Source organism: Nerophis lumbriciformis, linkage group LG16, assembly GCF_033978685.3.
Source record: "Nerophis lumbriciformis linkage group LG16, RoL_Nlum_v2.1, whole genome shotgun sequence".
NCBI lineage: Eukaryota > Metazoa > Chordata > Actinopteri > Syngnathiformes > Syngnathidae > Nerophis > Nerophis lumbriciformis.
This window is the reverse complement of record NC_084563.2, coordinates 33,667,285-33,684,948: the sequence shown is the minus strand read 5'-3', so window position 1 is coordinate 33,684,948 and position 17,664 is coordinate 33,667,285. Positions and strand designations below refer to the sequence as shown.

Here is a 17,664-nt window from a genome sequence, read left to right as displayed (position 1 = left end):
GTTGATTCTTGCTGAAAGAAGTCAACGTATTAAATCTAGGTCTAAATCAGACCTACATAGAGGTTTTTGTTTCATGTCTCTACGACACTCCTAACGGAAATTACAAGCAGTTTTGTTTGTGTTTTTCCCTAGGGGGCACTTGAACGCAATTTTGAATTTTGGTTTTTTTTTTTTTTTATTAGATCGCAATTTTCGCTAGTCCTTATGTGTGTGTCAAATATGGTGAGTTTTGAAGCATGTTAAAAGGGTCAAATTACAGCTCAAAGAGGCGGCGGAATAATAATCATAAAACCTTACAATTACAATAGGGTCCTCTGTCCCAAAGGGACATTGCAGTCCCTAAAAATTGATAATAAAAAAACCTGATAGCGATAATTTCCGATATTACATTTTAAAGCATTTATCGGCCAATAATATCGGCCTGCCAATATTATCGGACATCTCTAATTGCAATATTTTCTCGTAAAATTTTAATTTTTTAATGTAAAACTATTCATTTTGAATGCAAAATGGTGACATTTGTCATATAAAATTCTGACTTTTATCACAATATTGCCAAATTTTTTGTTCTTGTAAAATAGTGACATTTTTTGAGTAAAATTGTGACTTTTGTCATCATTTTTGCCAAGTAAAATTATGATTACTATTATAATATTGCCAATTTTTTTGTTTTCTTATACAATCCAGTTTCCATATGAGTTGGGAAATTGTGTTAGATGTAAATATAAACGGAATACAATGATTTGCAAATCATTTTCAACCCATATTCAGTTGAATATGCTACAAAGACAACATATTTGATGTTCAAACTGATCAACTTTTTTTTTGTGTGCAAATAATCATTAACTTTAGAATTTGATGCCAGCAACATGTGACAAAGAAGTTGGGAAAGGTGGCAATAAATACTGATAAAGTTGAGGAATGCTCATCAAACACTTATTTGGAACATCCCACAGGTGAACAGGCAATTTGGGAACATGTGGGTGCCATGATTGGGTACAAAAGTAGATTCCATGAAATGCTCAGTCATTCACAAACAAGGATGGGGCGAGGGTCACCACTTTGTCAACAAATGCCTGAGAAAATTGTTGAACAGTTTAAGAAAAACCTTTCTCAACCAGCTATTGCAAGGGATTTAGGGATTTCACCATCTACGGTCCGTAATATCATCAAAGGGTTCAGAGACTCTGGAGAAATCACTGCACGTAAACAGCTAAGCCCGTGACCTTCGATCCCTTAGGCTGTACTGCATCAACAAGCGACATCAGTGTGTAAAGGATATCACCACATGGGCTCAGGAACACTTCAGAAACCCACTGTCAGTAACTACAGTTGGTCGCTACATCTGTAAGTGCAATTTAAAACTCTCCTATTCAAGGCGAAAACCGTTTATCAACAACACCCAGAAACGCCGTCGGCTTCGCTGGGCCTGAGCTCATCTAAGATGGACTGATACAAAGTGGAAAAGTGTTCTGTAGTCTGACGAGTCCACATTTCAAATTGTTTTTGGAAACTGTGGACGTCGTGTCCTACGGACCAAAGAGGAAAAGAACCATCCGGATTGTTAAAGGCGCAAAGTTGAAAAGCCAGCATCTGTGATGTATGGGGGTGTATTAGTGCCCAAGACATGGGTAACTTACACATCTGTGAAGGCGCCATTAATGCTGAAAGGTACATACAGGTTTTGGAGCAACATATGTTGCCATCCAAGCAACGTTATCATGGACGCCCCTGCTTATTTCAGCAAGACAATGCCAAGCCACGTGTTACATCAACGTGGCTTCATAGTAAAAGAGTGGGGGTACTAGACTGGCCTGCCTGTAGTCCAGACCTGTCTCCCATTGAAAATGTGTGGCGCATTATGAAGCCTAAAATACCACAACGGAGACCTCCGGACTGTTGAACAACTTAAGCTGTACATCAAGCAAGAATGGGAAAGAATTCCACCTGAGAAGCTTCAAAAATGTGTCTCCTCAGTTCCCAAACGTTTACTGAGTGTTGTCAAAAGGAAAGGCCATGTAACACAGTGGTGAACATGCCCTTTCCCAACTACTTTGGCATGTGTTGTAGCCATGAAATTCTAAGTTAATTATTAATTGCAAAAAAAAATAAAGTTTATGAGTTTGAACATCAAATATGTTGTCTTTGTAGCATATTCAACTGAATATGGGTTGAAAATGATTTGCAAATCATTGTATTCCGTTTATATTTACATCTAACACAATTTCCCAACTCATATGGAAACGGAGTTTGTAAAATCGTGACTTTTGTTGAGCAAAATTACAACTCTTTTCATAAAATTGCCAAAATATTGAGCTTTTCTTGTAAAATTGCGACTGTTATCGAGTAAAATTCCAACTTTTATCATAATATTGCACAAATGTTCAGTTTGGTAAAATTTTGACTTGCGTTGGGTAAAATCACAAACCTGACTCTCACCAACCAGATCCTTGTAGTTGGCTGAGCTCCACACAAGGATCTGGGGCCTTGTAAAAACATCATTGTATGTGATTGGATAAAGCACTTGTTCGTTATCTTGAATGACGTGCTACTTCAAGCACTCACATGGAAATCAACCCGTGACGCTGATGAGAGCGACGCTGGGAAATCCAAACCCGGTCGGATGAAGAGCCAAAACACCCTTGCCACCAATAAATGCCTTAAGAACCGTGTCACCAATAAATGCCTTCAAAGCCGTTCATCCCACACTTCAGCCCTAAATCACAGCCACCACATGCAAGGGGAACGTGTCGTCTGAAGCCAAGAGGGGGTGTACCGTATTTTCCCGGCCATAGGGCGCACCGGATTATAATGGTCCATTTTTGATCCGTCTTCATATATAAGGCGCACCGCACTAAAAGAGTCATATTATTATTTATTTTTTCTGAATGTAAAAACACTTCCTTGTGGTCTACATAACATGTGATGCAATCAATCAATCAATCAATCAATGTTTACTTATATAGCCCTAAATCACGAGGGTCTCAAAGGGCTGCACAAGCCACAACGACATCCTCGGCTCAGATCCCACATCAGGGCAAAGAAAAACTCAACCCAATGGGATGACAATGAGAAACCTTGGAGGGTGGGTCGAGTGGATCTAGCATAATATTGTGAGAGTCCAGTCCATAGTGGATCTAACATAATAGCGAGAGTCCAGTCCATAGTGGATCTAACATAATAGTGAGAGTCCAGTCCATAGTGGATCTAACATAATAGTGAGAGTCCAGTCCATAGTGGATCTAACATAATAGTGAGAGTCCAGTCCATAGTGGATCTAACATAATAGTGTGAGAGTCCAGTCCATAGTGGATCTAACATAATAGTGAGAGTCCAGTCCATAGTGGATCTAACATAATAGTGAGAGTTCAGTCCATAGTGGATCTAACATAATAGTGAGAGTCCAGTCCATAGTGGATCTAACATAATAGTGTGAGAGTTCAGTCCATAGTGGATCTAACATAATAGTGAGAGTCCAGTCCATAGTGGATCTAACATAACAGTGAGAGTTCAGTCAATAGTGGATCTAACATAATAGTGTGAGAGTCCAGTCCATAGTGGATCTAACATAATAGTGTGAGAGTCCAGTCCATAGTGGATCTAACATAATAGTGAGAGTCCAGTCCATAGTGGATCTAACATAATAGTGAGAGTCCAGTCCATAGTGGATCTAACATAATAGTGAGAGTCCAGTCCATAGTGGATCTAACATAATAGTGAGAGTCCAGTCCATAGTGGATCTAACATAATAGTGTGAGAGTTCAGTCCATAGTGGATCTAACATAATAGTGAGAGTCCAGTCCATAGTGGATCTAACATAACAGTGAGAGTTCAGTCAATAGTGGATCTAACATAATAGTGTGAGAGTCCAGTCCATAGTGGATCTAACATAATATTGTGAGAGTTCAGTCCATAGTGGATCTAACATAATAGTGAGAGTCCAGTCCATAGTAGATCCAACATAATATTGTGAGAGTCCAGTCCATAGTGGATCTAACATAATAGTGGGAGAGTCCAGTCCATAGTGGATCTAACATAATAGTGTGAGAGTCCAGTCCATAGTGGATCTAACATAATAGTGACAGTCCAGTCCATAGTGGATCTAACATAATAGTGTGAGAGTGCAGTTCATAGTGAATCTACCATAATAGTGTGAGAGTGCAGTCCATAGTGGATCTAACATAATAGTGAGAGTCCAGTCCATAGTGGATCTAACATAATAGTGAGAGTCCAGTCCATAGTGGATCTAACATAATATTGTGAGAGTCCAGTCCATAGTGGATCTAACATAATAGTGTGAGAGTCCAGTCCATAGTGGATCTAACATAATAGTGAGAGTCCAGTCCATAGTGGATCTAACATAATATTGTGAGAGTCCAGTCCATAGTGGATCTAACATAATAGTGTGAGAGTCCAGTCCATAGTGGATCTAACATAATAGTGTGAGAGTCCAGTCCATAGTGGATCTAACATAATAGTGAGAGTCCAGTCCATAGTGGATCCAACATAATAGTGTGAGAGTGCAGTTCATAGTGGATCTACCATAATAGTGTGAGAGTCCAGTCCATAGTGGATCTAACATAATAGTGTGAGAGTCCAGTCCATAGTGGATCTAACATAATAGTGGGAGTCCAGTCCATAGTGGATCTAACATAATAGTGGGAGTCCAGTCCATAGTGGATCTAACATAATAGTGTGAGAGTCCAGTCCATAGTGGATCTAACATAATAGTGTGAGAGTCCAGTCTATAGTCTAGCATAATATTGTGAGAGTCCAGTCCATAGTGGATCTAACATAATAGTGAGAGTCCAGTCCATAGTGGATCTAACATAATAGTGGGAGTCCAGTCCATAGTGGATCTAACATAATAGTGTGAGAGTCCAGTCCATAGTGGATCTAACATAATAGTGTGAGAGTCCAGTCTATAGTCTAGCATAATATTGTGAGAGTCCAGTCCATAGTGGATCTAACATAATAGTGAGAGTCCAGTCCATAGTGGATCTAACATAATATTGTGAGAGTCCAGTCCATAGTGGATCTAACATAAGAGTGTGAGAGTCCAGTCCATAGTGGATGTAACATAATAGTGAGAGTCCATTCCATAGTGGATCTAACATAATAGTGTGAGAGTGCAGTCCATAGTGGATCTAACATAATAGTGTGAGAGTCCAGTCCATAGTGGATCTAACATAATAGTGTGAGAGTGCAGTCCATAGTGGATCTAACATACTAGTGAGAGTCCAGTCCATAGTGGATCTAACATAATAGTGTGAGAGTCCAGTCCATAGTGGATCCAACATAATAGTGTGAGAGTGCAGTCCATAGTGGATCTAACATAATATGATACCAAATATTGGTATGGGGACAACACAACACTACAGTGTACTATATAGAGCAGCCGGTGAGGACATGAAATCCTACATGGGAAAACAACGTTTTTCTTTCCTCCTGCATTGCAAAGTCGCTGTCTAAATTAATTGAGCGTAGTGACAGAATCAAATCAATTCTCTAAGTCGGCGTGCAGAGCGTACAGCAGGCGAGCTAAATGGATAAGCAGCTTACACACCAGGGAGAATCCTTCAATTGCATTCAGCCGGTGAGGGCATATTAGGGTGAGCCTCCATTAGTGCATGTGTGTCATAGGAAGAAGACAAAGATGGGGCGTGCTTTGGACAGAATGTGCTCTCTCTTTACCTCACAGCGTTTCTTGACACACACACACACGCACGCACGCACGCACGCACGCACGCACGCACGCACGCACGCACGCACGCACACACACACACACACACACACACACACACACACACACACACACACACACACACACACACACACACACACACACACACACACACACACACACACACACACACACACACACACACACACACACACACACAATCCCGCTGGATAATGATGACATGTTTGATGTTTTCCTGCATATTTCTGCACTGCTTTTTGGCAATTCATCGGAAAAACCATATGAACTGATTCAGTTCTGAGGCATATTGTCCTAGTTATGCCACGCTGAAAGACTCTGATTGTTGCATGCTAGTACATGGTTTGATGTGTGTGTGTGTGGTGTGTTAAAGTGGAAGTGTACATTTAAAAACAAATGTTGCCGATCATTCACAATGCCTACATAAAACCAGAACAAATGGGTTTTTTAGAGCGCTTTATGGGCGGAATTGAGCCACTAGTTATATTGTAAAACTTACAAACATTAGTTAATGATGAATGAAGAATCCTTTCGAGCAGAACGCTATGGACGGTTATACTTCAGGTTTAAGGCGCGAAACAGGAAGTTCAACCCAGTGAGCAAACTCTTCCAAAAGATGGCGCTATATCACAAACAATAACACACCCTTTCAGTGTCTCTGTCCGTGTTATATGAAAACTATAATACAAAACATTATGGCAGTTAGCAAAGAAAAATCCATATATTAGTTGCACCGTTTTATAAGCCGCAGGGTTCAAAGTGTGGGGGAAAAAAGGTTGATGGAGGCTTTTGGATGTTTGTTTTTTTTGAACGCTTTATTTGCAGAATTGAGCCACTAGTTATATTGTAAAACTAACAAACAGTTAGTGATGAATGAAGAATCCTTTTGAGCAGAAACGCTATGTATAGTTATACTTCAGGTTCAAGGCACGAAACAGGAACTACATTTCCAACCCAGTGAGCAAACTCTTCCAAAAGATGGCACTATATCAAAAACAATAACACACATTTTCAGTGTCTCTGTCGGTGTTATATGAAAACTATTTGTTGAATACAAAACATTATGGGCGTTGGCAAAGAAAAATCCATATATTAGTCGCACCATTTTATAAGCCACAGGGTTCAAAGTGTGGGGAAAAAAGGTTAATGGAGGCTTTTGGATGGGTTTTTACAGCGCTTTATAGGCGGAATTGAGCCACTAGTTATATTGTAAAACTAACAAACAGTTAGTGATGAATGAAGAATCCTTTTGAGCAGAAACGCTATGTATAGTTATACTTCAGGTTCAAGGCACGAAACAGGAACTACATTTCCAACCCAGTGAGCAAACTCTTCCAAAAGATGGCACTATATCAAAAACAATAACACACATTTTCAGTGTCTCTGTCGGTGTTATATGAAAACTATTTGTTGAATACAAAACATTATGGGCGTTGGCAAAGAAAAATCCATATATTAGTCGCACCATTTTATAAGCCACAGGGTTCAAAGTGTGGGGAAAAAAGGTTAATGGAGGCTTTTGGATGGGTTTTTACAGCGCTTTATAGGCGGAATTGAGCCACTAGTTATATTGTAAAACTTACTAACATTAGTTAGTCGTGAATGAAGAATCCTTTCGAGCAGAAACGCTATGGACGGTTATTACTTACTTCAGGTTCAAGGCACAAAAACAGGAAGTACATTTCCAACCCAGTGAGCAAACTTTTTCAAAAGATGGCACTACATCAAAAACAATAACACACCTTTTCAGTGTCTCTGTCAGTGTGATATGAAAACTATTTGTTGAATACAAAACACTATGGCCGTTAGCAAAGAAAAATCCATATATTAATCGCGCCGTTTTATAAGCCGCAGGGTTCAAGGTGTAGGGGAAAAAGGTTGATGGAGGCTTTTGGATGTTTTTTTTTAGAGCGCTTTATTGGAAGAATTGAGCCACTAGTTATATTGTAAAACTTACAAACAGTTAGTGATGAATGAAGAATCCTTTCAAGCAGAACCGCTATGGACGGTTGTACTTCAGGTTTAAGGCGCGAAACAGGATATTCAACCCAGTGAGCAAACTCTTCCAAAAGATGGCACTACATCAAAAACAATAACACACCTTTTCAGTGTCTCTGTCAGTGTGACATGAAAACTATTTGTTGAATACAAAACATTATGGCCGTAAGCAAAGAAAAATCCATATATTAGTCGCGCCGTTTTATAAGCTGCAGGGTTCAAAGTGTGGGGAAAAAAGGTTGATGGAGGCTTTTGGATGTTTTTTTTTTTTAGCGCTTTATTTGCAGAATTGAGCCAATAGTTATATTGTAAAACTTACAAACAGTTAGTGATGAATGAAGAATCCTTTTGAGCAGAAACGCTATGTACAGTTATACTTCAGGTTCAAGGCACGAAACAAGAAGTACATTTCCAACCCACTGAGCAAACTCTTCCAAAAGATTTCGCTATATCACAAACAATAACACACCTTTTCGGTGTTTCTGTCGGTGTTATATGAAAACTATTTGTTGAATACAAAACATTATGGCCGTTGGCAAAAAAAAATCCATATATTAGTCGCACCATTTTATAATTTTATAAGCCGCAGGATTCAAAGTGTGGGGAAAAAAAGTTGATGGAGGCTTTTGGATGTGTTTTTTAGAGCGCTTTATAGGCAGAATTGAGCCACTAGTTATATTGTAAAACTTCCAAACATTAGTTACTGATGAATGAAGAATCCTTTCGAGCAGAACGCTATGGACAGGTATACTCAGGTTTAAGGCGCGAAACAGGAAGTTCAACCCAGTGAGCAAACTCTTCCAAAAGATGGCGCTACATCACAAATAATAACACACCTTTTCAGTGTCTCTGTCGGTGTTATATGAAAACTATTTGTTGAATACAAAACATTATGGCCGTTAGCAAAGAAAAATCCATATATTAGTCGCACCATTTTATAAGCCGTAGGACTCAAAGTGTGGGGAAAAAAGGTTGATGGAGTTTTTTAGAGCGCTTTATGGGAGGAATTGAGCCACTAGTTATATTGTAAAACTTACAAACATTAGTTAATGATGAATGAAGAATCCTTTCGAGCAGAACGCTATGGACGGTTATACTTAAGGTTTAAGGCGTGAAACAGGAAGTTCAACCCAGTGAGAAAACTCTTCCAAAAGATGGCGCTATATCACAAACAATAACACACCCTTTCAGTGTCTCTGTCAGTGTTATATGAAAACTATAATACAAAACATTATGGCAGTTAGCAAAGAAAAATCCACATATTAGTCGCACCGTTTTATAAGCCGCAGGGACCAAAGTGTGGGGAAAAAAGGTTGATGGAGGCTTTTGGATGTTTTTTTTAGGCAGAATTGAGCCTCTCCTAAGGGCTCCATTGTAAGTTGACTATTGCTAGCGTTCATTTACGATTAGGATGCATAAAAAAAGAAAAACGTGTCTTACATAAGGATTGTGATTGATGAAATGAAAATTCCCCCCAAAAATGCAGTTTTGATGAGGAGCAGGGATCAACTGTATTAATTTGTAAAAATGCCTACTCTTGATGAGTAAACGCAGGGCCGCTGAAAAAGACGGCGAGCTAATTGGAGTTGACGTGTATTAACGGTGTGTCTGTCTGTGTGGGATTCATCATGTCGTCGGTGTCGTTCGCTTTGTCGGTTCAACGTGTCAATGGCTCTCGTGATTCGCTTGCTCTGCACGGTCGCAGTTTGACCGCCGATTACGAGGTACGGCTCGTTTTATCACGGCCGGGCAGCGTCGATTTTCTGAGGTGAGACGGGAGAGAGAAGGCGGTAGGGAAGATAAAAATAGGGGCGCACGGGGTGATCCGTCTCTGCTGAAGAGATCAGTTATGAGCGATATCACACTTAATTAAGGTTTATGTACTGTGTGTGTGCGTGTGTGTGTGTGTGTGTGTGTGTGTGTGTGTGTGTGTGTGTGTGTGTGTGTGTGTGTGTGTGTGTGTGTGTGTGTGTTTTCAATGCCCTGGGCTTTAACCACGTTTTTTTTTCTTTTTTCTGGCATACAAATGCTTGAGCATCACATCACGCTGTTACCTTCGCCAGGGAGCAGCGAGAGAACATGAGAAGAAAGATAATGATGTACTGTATGATGTCAGGGTGGAACTGAACGCTGAGCACACAAAACCTTCATCATTCGGTGTTTTATTGCACGGCTAATTTGCGTCTTCGCTAGTCGTTAATCCTTTACTATTACAGACAACATGCAGAATTTGTCGCGTCAAACATGTTTATTAATTCATGTTTATTATTTATATACACCAGGGATATTCAATTACCGTAATTTTCGGACTATAAAGCGTACTTAAAATCCTTTCATTTTCTCAAAACTCGACAGTGCGCCTTATAACCCGGTGCGCCTAATGTACGTGTGGGGGGAGATGTTGTCAGCGCTGCCTGCAGGAGCAAAGGTCACCGCCTCTGTCCATGGTGCTGAGGACAGAGCACCATCAGACGGGGGCGTGGCCGTGCTGACGGCGAGACACAGTTGGCAGGTGATTCGACTTCACAGGTGGTACGTGTTAAGCTAATCATCTGTTGTCTTTAACAGTAAGCGGCCGGGAGCGGAGAGAGAGAGAGGATACGGGCGTGACCGAAAAGTCACGTTCTGCTGGAGAAAGACTGTGTTAAAACAATTGATCATTAAAACCTTGTTAAAACCTGCACACTAGGCTCTTGTGCCGGGTCTACAGTGGAGCTGCTAGGAAGCGACTTCCACAGGACGGAATCATTTTTGTTGTGCTTACCGACCTCTAAGCTATTTTATTTGGTACATGGTAAAATGATAAGTGTAACCAGTAGATGGCAGTCACACATAAGAGATAAGTGTAGACTGCAATATGACTCAAGTAAACAACACCGACATTTTAAATGTTCCATTGAAAATATAGAACATTACACACGGCACTCAAAAATGTATCAAAATGTTTTAGTACGACTTTGGTAAGCTATGAAGCCACACCGCTAGATGGATTGTCTGCACATTAAACATACAAGTATTATTATGGTGTGTGTATAAGGTAAGATATATTATCTGGCGTTTTGTTTCACAATATTATGCAAAAGGAACTTTTCGTAACTTCTGGTACCTGCTGATTTGTATTTGGGATCTGCATAAGTCCAATTTGCGCAAGTCCGCCTTTGTAGCCGATAAGCTTCTTCTTTTTCTCTATCTTCTTGTTATGGGACATTCATCCTCCGCTGTTGCCATTTCTAATATAAAGTAGTGTAAAGTTCTTACTTATATCTAGGGATGTCTGATAATGGCTTTTTGCCGATATCCGATATTGTCCAACTCTTTAATTACCGATACCGATATCAACCGATTCCGATATCAACTGATGTATACAGTCGTGGAATTAACACATTATTATGCCTAATTTCAACCAGGTATGGTGAAGATAAGGTACTTTAAAAAAAAATTAATAAAATAAAATAGTAAAACAGTTACATTGAAACTAGTAATTAATGAAAATGAGTAAAATTAACTGTTAAGGGTTAGTACTATTAGTGGACCAGCAGCACGCACAATCATGTGTGCTTACAGACTGTATCCCTTGCAGACTGTATTGATATATATTGATATATAATGTAGGAACCAGAATATTAATAACAGAAAGAAACAACCCTTTTGTGTGAATGAGTGTAAATGAATGAATGGGGGAGGAAGGTTTTTTGGGTTGGTGCACTAATTGTAAGTGTATCTTGTGTTTTTATCCATCCATCCATCCATTTTCTACCGCTTATTCCCTTCGGGGTCGCCGGGGGCGCTGGAGCCTATCTCAGCTAAAATCGGGCGAAAGGCGAGGTACACCCTGGAAAAGTCGCCACCTCATCACAGGGCTCTTGTGGGGGTTTTTTTTGTGTTTTTATGTTGATTTAAAAATAAAATAAAATAAAATAAATAAATAAAAACGATACCGATAATAAAAAAAAACGATACCGATAATTTCCGATATTACATTTTAACGCATTTATCGGCCGACAATATCGGCAGGCCGATATTATCGGACATCTCTACTTACAGTACATCTGTCAGTAAACTCGCCATGAAAGCACTAAAACATACCGGTGTAGTGACTTTACATTATTCACCCAAGGAACTTTAGTTATTAGAGAGTTCGGGTCAGACGTTTTTCCACGATTCCGGCGTTATTGCACTAGTGAGGTCCGTTATTGTTTTAAATAAAGTGTGAATGTCATTAAAACAGTTAGCTCCATCTTTTGACACTTGTTCCACGCTACACCGCAACAACAAAGACGACGGGGAGAAGAGTATTGAGTAGTATTGAGTAGTGCTGCTGATCGCAGCACCGGCTGTGGGCGCGGGGCTGGGCCCTTATAGCCTTTTGCCGGATGGGATGCCTGGTGGGTGGTGAGTGGGGGGGGGGAAGGGGCCAGGACGCTGTCGAAGGTGACAGCGTCCTGGCCCCTTCCCCCCCCCCCACTCACCACCCACCAGGCATCCCATCCGGCAAAAGGCTATAAGGGCCCAGCCCCGCGCCCACAGCCGGTGCTGCGATCAGCAATGCACACCGGGGCAGCGACACATATATACGTACCTACATACATACACACAGATTTCACCATATACCGTATTTTTCGGAGTATAAGTCGCACCGGAGTATAAGTCGCACCTGCCGAAAATGCATAATAAAGAAGGAAAAAAACATATATAAGTCGCACTGGAGCCCGACCAAACTATGAAAAAAACTGCGACTTATAGTCCGAAAAATACGGTACATACAAACATACACATATATACACACATATATTATTAAAAATAAATGAAATAGATAATAAAATAAAATAAAGACAAATAAATAAGGGCGGAGAAAAACACAGGAGGGGGACTTTCGTAGGGCGGTAGGGCAGCACCGGAGGAAAGCAGCAAGGGATGAAAGCAGCACCAGGCGGGGCGACCCAGGGCACACCCCGCCCCACGCCCCAGTGGAAGGAGGAAGCCCAAGTAGACCCGAGGCCAGAGGGGCACGAGCCGACCCCCGCCCGGAAGCGGCAAGACAAACATGACACAAACCTTCCTAATTGTTAGAAATCCCCACTGTTTATATGAAACATGCTTCACTGATGAGAGTATTTGGTGAGGGCCTTTTGTCCTACTAATTTTGGCAGTCCTTGAACTCACCGTAGTTTGTTCACACGTACAACTTTCTCTGAGGCTGCCACAGAAAGACGTGTTTTATCCCGCCCCTTCTTTGTCTCATTTTGTCCACCAAACCTTTTAAGCTGTGCGTGAATGCACAACGGTGAGCTTTGTTGATGTTATTGATTTGTGTGGAGTGCTGATCAGGCATATTTTGTCACTGCAATCTAATCAATGCCAACATGCTATTTGGGCCAACTGTATATACATATTGCATTATTATACCTCGTTTAGGTATATTTGAGCTCATTTATTTACCTTTACTTTTGTCCTCTGTGTATTTAATTTATATTTGCATGTCTCGTGACACATTATCTGTATGTAATATTGGCTGTATATCACCACAGCAAACGTTACTAAGCTTGCAAAGATTGTAATAAATCCATTAGAAGCAGACAGCCTGCTGTCATACTTACCAACCTTGAGACCTCCGATTTCGGGAGGTTGGGGGCGTGGTCGGGACGGGGGCGTGGTTGAGGGGGGGCGTGTATATTGACAGCTAGAATTCACCAAGTCAAGTATTTCATACATATATATATACATACGTACATATACATGTATACATATATACATATATATATATATATATGTATGTGTGGGGGGAAAAAATCACAAGACTATTTCATCTCTACAGGCCTGTTTCATGAGGGGGGGTACCCTCAATCGTCAGGGTACGTGAGGGTACCCCCCCTCATGAAACAGGCCTGTAGAGATGAAATAGTCTTGTGATTTTTTTTCCCCACACATACATATATTGCGCTCTACTACGGTATCGAGCACTATTTTTTGGATAACCTTATTAAGACATATATATATATATATATATATATATATATATATATATATATATATATATATATATATATATATATATATATATATATATATATATATATATATATCCTGAAAGTATGCAAACAAAACTGTGTTTAGATAATTGATACTTCAAACTTGCATAAATAAATATTAAGGAATATAACATAACTTGGCTTCTGAGAGCTTCAAAATGTAATGAATAAAATGCTAAACTTGTTGATAAACAAGCAATTATTTTAATAATTAAATATGGTCATTTTAAATGAATTATTATGATAATTTAAAATTAATTATTTCAAATATGTTTATTTTAATGTATAATTCTATGGCTGGATGTAATAAGGAGTCAGAAAAAATACAAATAAAAATACAATTAATTTAGATGTTTTTAGCAAAATATAGTAAAAAAAAAATTAATTAATAAATATATTTATTTTTAGGTAAGATAAACATAATAATACAATGTATCTCTAGTCTGGATGATTTAGTTCTTGTCACCCTGTCATAAAGAAAAGACTGTCCTCACTCAGGTCCGCATGGAGCTGGAGGGGGCGTGGCCTCCAGCTCCGGCTGAAAATCGGGAGATTTTCGGGAGAATATTTGTCCCGGGAGGTTTTCGGGAGAGGCGCTGAATTTCGGGAGTCTCCCGGAAAATTCGGGAGGGTTGGCAAGTATGCCTGCTGTTCCCTTTAACTTGGACACAGTATACCTTTATACAATTTAAGTTATCTCACCCTCTGAGAAGCCTCAGTTTTACTAATGTTTTCCAATGTTGTAAAAATGTGTAGAATAAATATTACATTTCAACATTTCTCTCAACGAAGATTAACGTCAGCCTGCGACACATAGTCATTTTGATAGTAGGCTAATACAGCTAATATAGACACATCATGTGTTGCCTTTATTATATTATTATTATTATATATTATATGCACTTAAATGTAGAGTATATGTAGAATATATTTATATTATTTATATATTATATTATTTTATTTATAATCATTATTGTCTATTGTGAGCGAACTGTGGTGCAGAATTTCCCCCAGGGATCAATAAAGTACTTTCTATTCTATTCTATAACACTTACATATAAGGCTTTTAATTTTTTTGCGGCTCTGGACAGATTTTTTTTTTTTGTATTTTTGGTCCAATATGGCTCTTCCAACATTTTGGGTTGCCGGCCCCTGGCCTATGGCATTTAAAAAAAAAAGCAATTAAAGACTTAAAGCCCGCCCTGCGATGAGGTGGCGACTTGTCCAGGGTGTACACCGCCTTCCTCCCGAATGCAGCTAAAAAAGGCTCCAGCACCCCCCACGACCCCAAAAGGGACAAGCAGTAGAAAATAGATGGGTGGATGGACTTAAAGCCCACCTCCAAACAGAGACATGACAAGAGTGCTCCGCTGCGTTTAAGGACATTTTGAGACGGCAATAGACGGAGACGGTCATCACCTGTGGTTGCAGCAGTGGTAGGCGGACGTGAGCGAGAAGCAGCGGCAGGTGGCGCCGGCGAGCGTCGGCGTCGTGAAGCACCCAGGATAGCAGAGAGGTCACTACGGTCTCCTCATCGGGAACGTTGATGTCATCGGACTTGAGCAGCTGCTCCATTTCGTCCGAGGGAAGAAGCAAGAACTCTTGTCCTGCAACCACCTCCAGAAAATGTTCCTGGTGGTCAAACAGTAAGATTTGATTTCAAGACCACTAACATGAGTCACAAAGTGTGCCATCGCTTAAAATTAGAGATGTCCGATAATATCGATATTATCGGCCAATAAATGCGTTAAAATGTAATATCGGAAATTATCGGTATCGTTTTTTTATTATCGGTATCGTTTTTTTTTTTATTAAATCAACATAAAAAACACAAGATACACTTACAATTAGTGCACCAACCCAAAAAACCTCCATCCCCTATTTACACTCATTCACACAAAAGGGTTGTTTCTTTCTGTTATTAATATTGTGGTTCCTACATTATATATCAATATATATCAATACAGTCTGCAAGGGATACAGTCCGTAAGCACACATGATTGTGCTTGCTGCTGGTCCACTAATAGTACTAACCTTTAACAGTTAATTTTACTCATTTTCATTAATTACTAGTTTCTATGTAACTGTTTTTATATTGTTTTACTTTCTTTTTTATTCAAGAAAATGTTTTTAATTTATTTATGTTATTTTTTTTTTTTAAGTACCTTATCTTCACCATACCTGGTTGTCCAAATTAGGCATAATAATGTGTTAATTCCACGACTGTATATATCGGTTGATATCGGTATCGGTCATACTTGCCAACCCTCCCGGATTTTCCGTGAGACTCCCGAAATTCAGCGCCTCTCCCGAAAACCTCCCGGGACAAATTTCTCCCGAAAATCTCCCGAAATTCAGGCGGACCTGAGTGACGTGTCAACAGCCCGTTTTCACGTCCGCTTTCCCACAATATAAACAGCGTGCCTGCCCAATCACGTTATAACTGTAGAATGATCGAGGGCGAGTTCTTGGTTTCTTATGTGGGTTTATTGTTAGGCACTTTCATTAACGTCCTCCCAGCGCGGTAACAACACACAACAACAGCAGTCACGTTTTCGTCTACCGTAAAGTATTTCGTCTGCCGTAAACAGCAATGTTGTGACACTCTTAAACAGGACAATACTGCCATCTACTGTACATGCATATGTGACAATAACATCTAGGGCTTTTAGAGAGTGCAGTGCACAACTGTGCACACAGCAAGGAGACAAAGCAGAATGCATCATCAGAGAGGGTGTTCAGCATGGTTAGAAAAATAGTGACAGAGAATAGAACAAGGATGGACAATTCAACCCTTAACTAGACAATGAGTAGATGAGTGTTATGTGTGTGTATTAGAGATGCGCGGATATGCAATTATTTCATCCGCAACCGTATCACAAAAGTCGTCAACCATCCGCCATCCACCCGAACTAACATTTAATCAAAACCGCACCCGCCCGCACCCGCCCGCACCCGCCCGTTGTTATATATCTAATATAGACGATGCAAGGCATTAGTGAGGTTATAAAGCTTTTGCCTGTTAAAGAAAGGAGACCGATCCAATTCAGCAGAGACATTCAATGCGTGCCACGCTGTCACGGCCCAGACGCACACCAGTGCGCAATCATCTGGGAGCCGCGCTGAGCACACCTCCAAGCGCGCTCGCGCCACTCAAACTGGTGCAGGCAGCTGCGTTCTATCTTGTTTTAACATCCTGTGGCACTCTTCTGGGATCACGGCGGACGAAACTGCTCATGCTCAGGGTGTTTGTGGAGGTTCGGGGTTTTGCACAAATCCCGGGCTCGGGATCTTTCTGTGTGGAGTTTGCATGTTCTCCCCGTGACTGCGTGGGTTCCCTCCGGGTACTCCGGCTTCCTCCCACCTCCAAAGACATGCACCTGGGGATAGGTTGATTGGCAACACTAAATTGGCCCTAGTGTGTGGATGTGAGTGTGAATGTTGTCTGTCTATCTGTGTTGGCCCTGCGATGAGGTAGCGACTTGTCCAGGGTGTACCCCGCCTTCCGCCCGATTGTAGCTGAGATAGGCTCCAGCGCCCCCCGCGACCCCAAAAGGGAATAAGCGGTAGAAAATGGATGGATGGATGCACCATGTTAGATGTCCCGGTTTTGTGACTGTCGTAGACATAAACAGCGTCGCAGCTCTTGCAAATCACGTAGCCAGCATTACTTTCATCCTGATTTACAACCTCATAAAAACGAGTCCACTCTGAACTTTTCTGGCCTTTTTTTCCCCTGGTCTTTAGTATTCCCTTTTTTAGTTTGTCGCGTACCACGTTTGCTGCCGGCGTTGCCATCTCTTTTTTTTTTCTTCTTCTGTTGTGGCATATGCTGCAGGTGCCTGCTTGTTTTTCGTATGTGGGTAACAACATTTAACTATGTATATATATTTCCGAATTGGTTTAACTGCCACC

General features: G+C 40.5%; 1 protein-coding gene across 1 annotated transcript in view; it reads right to left on the bottom strand.

Moving 5' to 3' along the window:
• Window positions 1–17,664, bottom strand: part of klhl5 (kelch-like family member 5) — a 157,280-nt gene that overhangs the window by 28,250 nt on the left and 111,366 nt on the right. The window contains exon 8 of the mRNA XM_061977040.1: window positions 15,169–15,381. Coding sequence (XP_061833024.1) covers window positions 15,169–15,381 — 213 coding nt within the window. The remainder of the gene's footprint in view (window positions 1–15,168; window positions 15,382–17,664) is intronic.